Source organism: Puma concolor, chromosome B1 (genome assembly GCF_028749965.1).
Source record: "Puma concolor isolate L17-30 chromosome B1, mPumCon1.1.hap2, whole genome shotgun sequence".
Taxonomy (NCBI): Eukaryota; Metazoa; Chordata; class Mammalia; order Carnivora; family Felidae; genus Puma; species Puma concolor.
The window spans coordinates 26,772,676-26,783,923 of NC_141670.1; the positions used below are offsets into that span (position 1 = coordinate 26,772,676).

General features: G+C 36.8%; 1 protein-coding gene across 3 annotated transcripts in view; it reads left to right on the top strand.

Annotated features, from left to right (window-relative positions):
• ERI1 (exoribonuclease 1) overlaps positions 1 to 8,580 on the top strand; it is a 26,226-nt gene extending 17,646 nt beyond the window's left edge. For all 3 annotated transcript variants that reach the window (XM_025932955.2, XM_086703345.1, XM_086703346.1), the window contains exon 7: positions 7,183 to 8,580. In XM_025932955.2, the coding sequence (XP_025788740.1) occupies positions 7,183 to 7,425 (243 nt within the window). In that variant the 3' untranslated portion in view covers positions 7,426 to 8,580. The remainder of the gene's footprint in view (positions 1 to 7,182) is intronic.
• The last annotated feature ends 2,668 nt before the right edge of the window (positions 8,581 to 11,248 follow it).

The following is an 11,248-nucleotide window of genomic DNA, read 5'->3' on the forward strand; positions in this document are numbered from 1 at the left end:
TCTTAGTCTTCTTCACCTTATTTTTTTCTTCTACCTTTTGTGGTTTGAATCAGAATAAGGTCCACACATTTATAGTTGGGTGACATGTCTCTTAAATTTTTTAATCTCTAATTAAATCCCTTTTCCACCTGTTTTTCTAACAATTGTTTTATTTTATTTTTAAGAAACAACCGTTTGTCCTGTAGGTTTTCCCACTGTTTGCATTTTGCTAATGTGATAATTCAAATGTGTCTCTATGCTCTGTGTTTTATGTAAATCTGTAGGGTCTTGGTCATCTTTAGGCCCTTTTTTTTTTTTTTTTTTTTTTTTTTTGCTGTACCTCAGGTGACAATGCATTCTTATATTAGGACATCTTTCTCAAACCTTTATTTATTCCAAGGATAATTATTAATAATTTAATAATTAATTAAGCCATTACATAATTTTTAAGTCTGCATAAAAATATCTATTGTTCACAATACATTAGAGTGTTCAGAAAGTTGCAGATATATTAAGGCAATAACATTGCCAGTGCTCTTTTTTTTTTTTTAAGTTTATCTTTGAGAAATAGAGACAGAGTGGGAGAGGGGCAGAGAGAGAGACACACACAGAATCTGAAATAGGTTCCAGGCTCTGCACTGTCAGCACAGAGCCTGATGTGGGGCTTGAACTCATGTGCTGTGAGATTATGACCTGAGCTTAAGTCAGAGGACCAACCGAGTGAACCACCCAGGCTCCCCACTCTTTTCTTTTTAATACATTTTTTAAAGTTTATTTATTAATTTTGAGGCAGGGGAAGGGGCAGAGACAGAGGGAGAGAGAATCCCAAGCAGGCTCTGTGCTGTCACCACAGAGCCGAACGCTGGGCTCGAACTCATGACCGTGAGATCATGGTCTCAGCTGAAATCAAGAATCAGATGCTTAAGCAACTGAGCCATCTAGGCACCCAACCAGTGCTCTTTTGAGTAGAGAATAATATTTCTTTGTGGATCTGTATATGTTGACCAGTTTATTAGGCTGCTCTTTTCTATGTGGATTTCTTCTGTTCATAAATTTATTGACTGTGATGTCAATTAGTGTAAGTTGAGGAAACTTAACATTTATCTTTTTAAAATGTTTCCTTCTCTGCCACCCCCCCCCCCCCCCCTTATCCAAGCAGGCCTAAAAGTCTTAGCACAAATTTTTACTATATAGGAGTCTAACAATGTGTGGTCTTTGGCAAGTACAAAGTATTCTTTTTTCCAGGGGCACCTGGGTAGCTCAGTTGGTTAAGTGTCTGACTCTTGGTTTCGGCTCAGGTCATGATCTCATGATTTATGAGTTCAAGCCCTGACTCAGACTCTTCGCGGACAGTGCAGAGCCTGCTTGGGATTCTCCCTCTCTCTCTCTGTCCCTCCCCCGCATGTGTGCTCTTTCTCCCTCTCTCTCAAAGTAAATAAGCTTAAAAAAAAAACAAAAAAAACAAGTATTCTTTTTTTTCTTTTTTAAAACCAAAAATTACTCTTTACCAGCCTTTCTTAGGAGTGGAGATAGATAGATCTCTAAATTTGAAATTAATCTTTCCTTTTCATAAATTAAAAAATTCATAAGGCAAACATAATACTTTTCTGTTTAATAACTGGCTGAAACTTAAAGTGGGTTTGAGTTTTCTATGAGTAGGCTGAAACAATATGGATACAAATACAGCCTACAGACACAATTTTATACAAGATTTTGGAAAATAAAAAAGCTTATTTCTGCGTGGCATGATCAGACTCAAGTGTAGGTTTAACTCACAAAATTATGCAGACATGTTAGTTTTTAATTTCTTTTGTAGTTCTTTATACACATTAAATGTCAGTTTTGAAATAAAAGGATGAAGCACATTGGTAAAGTGATAGCTGTTTGTTTTCGTTCTTTTGTTTTTGTCTTTCTTTTTCCTGTACAAATACTCAGTTCTGGTTAGGATTTGAGACAAGCTTGCATGGATTTCGTATTCCACTGAAATGAGACAGCTTCTGCGCTCGCTCTTCATATTGTTAAATAAGAAGAGGTTTATTACTCACACACATAAAAGGTTGAAAGCTGCAGTGAAATATTCGTTGCTTTTCTGTGAATGACTGGACTCTCTTCTTGGCAGAAATCCACAGCTGTTCTTTTTTTCTTTTTAAATTTATTTATTTTGAGAGAGAGAGCACAAGCAGGGGAGGGGAAGAGAGAGAGGGAGAGAGAGAATCCCAAGCAGGCTCCTCACTGTCAGCACAGAGCCCGACTCAGAGGTTCAGTCTCACAAACTGCAAGATCACGACCTGAGCCAAAATCAAGAGTCAGACGCTTAACCAACTGAGCCACCCAGGCGCCCCTAAATCCACGACTGTTCTAAAGACAGATCAGTAAATCTCTTCTCTAGTGTACAGTCAGACTGTACATTACAAAGCTCTTTTCACAGTGAAGTTCTGTGGCTGAGCAGAAGATTCTGAGAAAGGGTTTTTTACCTAGTCACCCTCTGGTGTTGAAAGGGAGGAAAAATACTGTCTAATTTTCTACAATTTGTCCAGATGGCTTACATTAAGTCTTAAGACTTGCTAATAGCTTTTCTCACTGTCAAGCCTAAGCAGAAGTGTGAACATTGGCAGTTTTTTTGCAATATGATTTTCCCAAAGATTCACTTTTCCTTGAAATCCAAGAATCTTACCACTTGAAGGTAAGGGTTTTCTCCAGGGTCTTACGGGTGCTTGTTGAATTAGTTCATGTGATGAAAATGTCTAGGCTAGTTTCTGCAGCTCTTCTGCAAACCAGTCAGCAATTTCTGGCCTACCACTTTCCTGCCATTCACCTTCCAAGTCAGTCACCGTGCTGAGAACTTCTTGCCAGGCCAGAGAATGCATGAGGTTTATGTGCTCTTTACCCAGGTTCTCACACAGCTCTTCAGTTTTAGACAGGATTGAGTGAATTGGCCCTTGTTTAATAGAGCTGATAATTTTTTTGGCACAATCCCTGATTTTTCATGTTACCTCTGATTTATTTTGTGGTAAAATAGGCATAGCATAACAATATGCACCATTTTGACCATTTTAACTGTACAGTTTAGTGAAGGATGGACATTCATATTGTCATGCAGCCATCACCACCATCCATTTGCAGAACTTTTTCATCTTCCAAAACAGAAACTCTATACTTTTTAAACAGTGACTCGCTGTTGCCCCTTCCTCCAGCCCCTGGCAGCCACCATGCCACTTTCTCTGTGAATTGTACTGCTCTAGGTACCTCGTATAAGGGAATCTTCTGGTATTTGTTTTTTTTGTGATGGGCATATTGCACTTAGTGTAATGTCTTCAAGGTTCGTGTGTGCTGTGGTAGGTGTCAGAATTTCCTTCCTTTGTAAAGCTACGTGATAATTCCATTGTTTGAGAAGTTCTTTCCTTTTGAAGGCTGAATAATATTTCATTATATTTTTAGATCACATTTTGTTTATCCATTCATCTGTTGATAGACAGTTGGGTTGCCTCCACCTTCCGGCCATTGTGAATAATGCTCCAGTGAACATGCAGGTGCAAATAACGGAGTTCTTTGGGTATATACCTAGAAGTGGAATTAGATCATACAGAAATTCTATGTTTAATTTTTTGAGGACCTCCCAAATGGTTTTCCATAGTGGCTGCCCCATTTTACATTGTCACCAGCAATGCACAGGGGTTTCAGTTTTTCTGTATCCTTGCCAGCACTTATTTTCCATTTTCTTTTTTTCTCTTTTTTATGTTTTTTATGTTCTGAGGCAGGGGATATAGAGAGAGTGTGCACGCTCCACTGGGAGAGAGCTGGAGAGTGGGGGGTGGGGGCAGAGGATCCAAAGTGCGCTCTGCGCTGACAACACAGAGCCTGACAGAGGGCTCGAACTCACAATCCCTGAGATCATGACCTGAGCCAAAGTCTGACACTTAACCAAATGAGCCACCCAGGCACCCCTCTTTTTATATTTTTAAATGATGGCTATGTAATGGGTATGAAGTGGTATCTCACTGTGGTTTTGATTTGTATTTCCAGAATGATTAGTGATGTTGAGCAGTTTTTCATGTGCTTATTGGCCAGTTGTATGTCTTTGGAGAAATGTCTGTATAAGTCTTTTTGCCCATTTTGAAATCATGTAATTTTTTTTTTTATTGTTGAGTTTTAGGAATTATTTGTATATTCTGGATATTAATCCTTTTTCAGATCTATGATTTCCAAATATTTTCTTCCATTCTGTGGGTTGTCTTTTGCTATTGATAGTGTGTCCTTTTATATACGAAAGTTTTAAATTTTCATGAAGTCCAGTTTATCGAGTTTTTCTTTTGTTGCCTCTGCTTTTGGGTGTCATATCCAAGAAACCATTGCCAAATCCAATGTCATGTAACTTTTCCCTTAGGTTTTCTTAGAATTTTGTAGTTCTGACTCTTTCTTAGGTTTAGTCTTTGATCCATTTTGAGTTAATATTTTGCTAGTGACTATACTGAATTTGTAGATCGTGTTAAGTATTTCTGATTATTTAGCAATATTAAATTTTTCAATTTATGAACATGTCTCCCCATTTAATGTATGTTGTCTTTAATTTCTTTCAGCAACGTTTTGTAATTTTCAATATACAAGTCTTTCACTTCTTTGGTTAAACTTTTTTATTTATTTTTTGCTACTGAAATGGAATTTTTTTATTAATATCCTTTTTGGATTGTTCATTATTATTGGATAGAAATACAACTGATTTTTTAAGTTTATTTATTTTGAGAGAGAGAGAGAGAGCATGTGCAGGCATGAGCAGGGGAGAGGGAGAGAGAGAATCCCAAGCTGACAGCGCAGAGCCCTATGCAGGACTCAAATTCATGAACTGTGAGATAATGACTGAAATCCTGAGTCATACACTTAACTGTCTGGGCCCCCTGGGCTCCATGCAACTGATTTTTTGTGTGCCGGTTTTGTATCCTGTGACTTTGCTGTCTTTGCTTATTAGTTCTGACAGTTTTTTGGTGGAATCTTCAGAATTTTCTAAATAAAAGATCACGACACTTGCAAACATAGATAACTTCTTCCTTTCCAGTAGAGATGCCTTTTATTTTATGTTATGTTATGTTATGTTATGTTATGTTATGTTATGTTATTTTTTTGCCTACTTATTCTGGTTAGAACTTCTGATACTGTTTTGAATGGGGAAAGTGGGCATCCTTATCTTGTTCCTGATCTTAGAGGGAGAGCTTTCGGTCTTTTCACCATTGAATATAATGTTCACTGTAAATTTTTTATATATGGACTTTGTTATTTTGAGGTAGATTTCTTCTCTTCCTACTTTGTTGAGAGTTTTCATCATGAAAGGGTGTTTAATTTTAGCAAATGCTTTTTCTGCATCAATTGAGATGATCATGTGTTTCTTTTTCCCTTCATTCTGTTAGTGTGGTTTGTTACATTGGTTGATTTTTGTATGTTGAACCATCCTTGCTTCCTAAGACTAAATCCCACTTGTTCATGGTGTATAATCCGTTTAATATGCTGCTGAATTTGGTTTGCTGGTATTGTTGAGGATTTTTGCATCAGTATTTATGAGGGATATTGATCTGTAGTTTTCTTGTAGTGTCTTTGTCTGGCCCCCATATCAGGATAATGCTAACCTCATCAAGTGATTTAGGAAGTGTTCCCTGTTTGGTTTTTTGCAAGAGTTAGAGAAGGATCAGTGTTAATACTTCTTTAAATGTTTTTTAGAATCTACCAGTGAAGCCGTCTGGTCCTGGGCTTCTCTTGGTTGGGAGGTTTTTGATTACCAATTCTGTCATCCTCCTTACTTATTGTAGGTCTGTTCAGATTTTCTGTTCCTTAACAATTCAGTCTTGGTGGGTTGTGTGTCTAGGGATAGTCCATTTCACCTAAGTTGTTCAGTGTGTTGGAAAAATTATTTTTGGAAGCACATTTTCTAGGTGATATTTAGTGAAAGGACCAGAAGGTGATAATTCCAGCTAAGGATAATTAATGATGTTTATCATGGTTCTTTTATATCATTTACTTTGTGATTCTCCCAATAACCCAGTGAGTAAACAGGATAACTATTAGTCTTATTTTATTTTTTAAAGTTTATTTTTGAGGGAGAGAGAGCACACACGTGAGTGGGGGAGGGGCAGAGAGAGGGAGCAAGAATCACAAGCAGGCTCCACGCTCATCACCTAGCCTAACCTGGGGTTTGATCTCACGATTGTGAGATCCTGACTGACCTGAGCTGAAATCAAGAGTCAGGTGCCCGACTGAGCCAACCAGGTGCCCCTACTCTTACTTTACAGATAAAGAAGCTGAAGCCCCAAGATGTTTAGGTGACATAGCTATACAGACTACAGAATGTAAAACTTAACAGATCTTCCCAGTAGTGATATACAGAAGGTAGAATAGTGCTTCTCAAAAGTGGAGGGGCATATTGAAATTTGGGGTGTGAGATTTTTATATTTATCAAATATTTAAATAAATTTAAATATTTATATTTAAGTAAGTTGAAAAGTATCACATGATAATGTCTTTCATTCTTGATCTTCATCATTGTTTTTTTAAGTTTATTTTTGAGAGAGACGGAGACAACGTGAGTGGGGGAGAGGGAGAGAGAGAATCCCAAGCAGGCTCCGTGTGGCCAACACAGAGCCCCATGTGGGGCTCGAACTCACAAAACCACAAAATCATGACCTGAGCCAAAACCAAGTCAGACACTCAACTGGCTGAGCTACCCAGCCGCCCTGATCTTTATTGTCTTTAGTCATAGAAAGGCTAGATTTTTTTCAGTGTATCCACTGAAGGAGTCTATCAAGTAAAATAACACATTACGGTAAAATACCATACAAAAGAATATTTGAGTTCAAATAGTAGAGCTTTAACTTAGATGTCTAAAACAATACATTTCTCCACCTCCGTCCCCCTCCCCAGGGAAAAAATAAATAAATAAAACAATAAAACAATACATTTGCTTTCATAAATGATTTGTCAAATTACAAAACTAGATTCTTTAGATGTCTTGAGGATTCTGTCTGTTTATATGTATTTTCATCTATAACTTCATTTTTTTAAGCTCTGAAGGTTTGAATTATTTGCTCCATTTAACCAAGAGTATTTGCCCTATTTGCCCTTTGCCTAACTTTAACTATTACTGTTAATTATCAATTTCTTATTTTTCACAGTGATTTATAGAATACTAAAGAATTATTTACTAAGCTATTTATTTTTCAGGTTCCTAGAAGCCAAACCAAATTAACAATAATGCTTGAAAAACTAGGAATGGATTATGATGGGAGGCCTCACAGTGGTCTTGACGACTCTAAGAACATTGCCCGAATAGCAGTTCGAATGCTTCAAGATGGATGTGAACTCCGAATTAATGAGAAAATGCATGCAGGACAGCTAATGAGTGTGTCTTCTTCGTTGCCAATAGAGGGCACTCCAGCTCCACAAATGCCACATTCTAGAAAATAACAACATTTTTGCCCTTTGCCCATGGATCATTCACTCTAACTGGAGTTGCTACAAAGAGGTAGCAGATGAATACTGATTGAATTAGTCATGCAGTGCAAAATTTGAGCACCTTAAACATTTAAACTCTTACTACAGTTACAGTTATATATAAATGTATGTGAACAGATTCTGTGGAGAGGGCGTATTGAATTTTTTTGTCACCAGCACTTTTAATATGAGCAGTATTTGTTACACAGTAACAGTTCCTGCTTAGAAGTGAATTTTGTAATTTAAGGTGTCCAAGATTTGTCCCTTTTGGTTTTAAAATGCGAACGCTTTATTGGCTCTTCCCTTGAATGTCCTACCTTACTGATGTTAAAATATATAATGTATTTCTACATTAACATCATTAGATCAAGTCATTTCTTACAGTGCAGAAAAGATTGGAAGGCCTTATCTAGCGTTTGGGTTTTAAGAATATCATAGTCCTTTTGATTTTTGAAATCTATATGTGAAGTTCACCTGTGCATAGTGAATTTCATAAGGTACTTGGTACACATACCTGCCCACATTTCTTTTCAGTTTATAATTGGAAGACTTGTGTGTTAGATTATAGAGCCTTGTTAAAAGTTCAGTTACTGGTGAGATTAATGGAAAGTCAGAGGAAAATACCATTTAAAAGAGTTTAAGGGCTGTACCTCAAACTTTGTAACATATAAACATATCAGTGGGTTTTTTTTAACTTGGTCTTTTGGTTCCCCTCCCTCTAGTGACATATATCTGCCCTAATTCTTAAATCTAAAAGACCATGCTTTGAAATAGACTAAAAATAAGGGTCACCACTTAATTTTGCATTTGAATTTTTTTTTTTTTCAACGTTTATTTATTTTTGGGACAGAGAGAGACAGAGCATGAACAGGGGAGGGGCAGAGAGAGGGAGACATAGAATCGGAAACAGGCTCCAGGCTCTGAGCCATCAGCCCAGAGCCTGACGCGGGGCTCGAACTCACGGACCGCGAGATCGTGACCTGGCTGAAGCCGGACGCTTAACCGACTGCGCCACCCAGGCGCCCCTTAATTTTGCATTTGTATTCAACACTATGAGTAAGGTTAATAAAGTCAAATAATGGTTTTTAACATCTTATGTTTTTATTAAAAGTTGATTTTACATAGTGAGTACCACTGTTAATTCTTAACTAATTCTAAAAATGTAAGTGTGTTCATGGGGTTGAAAAAGCAACTTTTATCTCAAAGCTAAAAATATTTCTGAATTGAATTTCCCCCTATAGCTTTCATGGAACAATTTACTTCTTTTCTTTTACTTTCTATTAGTAATTATGATGCCACTTTATTTTAATGATTTACATATTAATTAAATGAGTTTTGTAGAGGTTTCCAATACTGGTGATTGGAAAAAAGGAGGCATTTTTCTCAGTCTGAGAATTGTCTCCAGAAAACTATAGAAGGAATGAGAATTCTGCCTTTGAGTAGTAGTTAGAATAACAAGTGGATAACAAGGCATAAGTAAATATGATGTCCTTAGACACACTGATATGGGTTATAGTAAAAGAAGGAAATGTAGATGTTTTAGATTTATGCTGTAAACTTTGGGGATGAAGTGGATATATGCTGAGATTTTTGTGAATCCCAAGTAGTGCCATATAACATACCATAAAGAATTATTGAAAATTTCCAAGAATTTCCTTCGTACCTTGCTGAGTTACAGGGCCAGGGCAGAGTAGTAGAGAATAGCAAATCACTATTGAGATGTGAATGCCAGGTCCACTGGCACATATTTTAGGTGATTTTTTCCACATAGCCACCTTACTGTAGAATTCAAATTTCATGTCATAGCAAAACCATAACTATCTTTTGCCAGCTTCTGTTGCTCATCAACAGCTGAAATTGCAATTGGGAAATCTGAGAATGGCAAAGAAACATTACTCTCTTGTTTTGTTTGTTTTTAAATTTTTTTAAGCTTTATTTATTTGGAGAGAGAGAACATGAGCAGGGGAGGTGCAGAGGGAGGGAGAGAATGACATAGGGGCTCAAACTCACAAACTGTGAGATATGACCTAAGCCGAAATCAAGAGTCGGACGGTTAACTGACTGAGCCACCCAGGCGCTCCTGTTTGTTTTTAAGTCAGACTTCTAATTTCTTTGTCAATTTTTCTTTTTTTGTAAAATAACCCAAGTACTGGCAAACTTGTATTTCTTTTTAAGACCTTTAGCACTATAAACTCTCAATATCCCTTTGGCGTAGTCTGATATTTTATTTGGTGATGCTTTACTCTTCTCATTTTTTAAAACTATTGAGGAATAATTGGCAAATGTAAGTGTATATATGTAAAGTATAGGTGTGATGATTTGATAAACATTGTGGAATGATTACCAAGATCACATCACCTCATATAGTGAACTTTTTGTTGTTTTTGGTGAGAATGTTTAAGGTCTACGCTCAGAAACTTAAAAAAATTGTTTTTTTAATGTTTATTCATTTTTGAGAGAGAGAGAGAGAAGCAGAGCATGAGCAGGGGAGGGGCAAAGAGAGAGGGAGACAAAGAATCCGAAGCAGGCTCCAGGCCCTGAGCTGTCAACACAGAGCCCGACACGGGGCTCGAACTCCTGAACTGTGAGATCATAACCTGAGCTGAAGTCAGACGCTCGTGCCTGAGCCATTCAGGCGCCCTATCCCGACTCTCAGAAACTTTGAAGTACACAATATTGATTTAACCATAGTCAGCATGCTGTACATTAATTCCTCAGAACTTCTTATAACTGAAAATTTCTACCCTGTGGCATATATTACCCCATTTCTTTCATCCCTAGCCCTTGGCAACCACCATTCTGTTATATTTCTATGAAATCGGAGCTTTTTTTGTTTTTGAAGATTCTACGTGTAAGTCAGTGATACCACACAGTATTTGTTTTTTCCATCTGGCTTATTTCACTTAGCTGTCCAGTTCCATCCACACTGTTGCAAATGGTAGTATTTCCTTTTTTCTTTATGACTGAATGATAATCCATTATATATGTACCATTTGTTTCAGTATATTTTTTGAGTTCTCTGTTGATTTCTTCTTTGATCCATTGGTTGCTCAGAAGTGTGTTATTTAATTTCCACATATTTGTGAACTTTTCCAGCTTTCCTCCTGTCTTTGATTTGTAGTTTCATACTATTGTGGTCAGAAAGATAGTTGATATGATTTCAGCCTTCTTAAACTAGTTGAGACTTGGTTTGTGACCTAACATATGGTCTATCCTAGAGAGCGTTCTGTGTGTGTTTGAGAAGAATGTGTTTTCTGCTGCTTTTGGTTGAAATATTCTGTATATGTCTATTAGGTCCATTTGGTGTAAAGTATCACTCAAGTCCATTATTTCCATATTGATTTTCTGTCTGGATGATCTGTCCATTGTTAAAAGTGGGGTATTAAAGTAGTGTTCTATTGGATTGCTGTCTATTTTTGCCTTAAGATCTGTTAATAATTGTTTAATATATTTAGGTGTTCGATATTAGGTATGTATATATTTATAATTGTTAAATATGCTTGATGAATTGCCCCTTTTTATCATTATATGATGACCTTCCTTGTCTCTTGTTACAGCTTTTGAGTTAAAGTCTATTTTGTCTGATACAAGTATAGCTACTTATATTCTCTTTTGTTTTCCATTTGCATGGAATATCTTTTTCTATCCCTTCAGTTTTAGCTCCTGAAGGTGCCCTGAAAGCTTAAGTGAGTCTTTTTTGGCAGCATATAGTTAGGTCTTGTTTTTATATCCATTAAGCCATTCTGTGTCTTTTAATTGGAGAATTTAAACCATTTACTTTTAATTATTGGTAAGG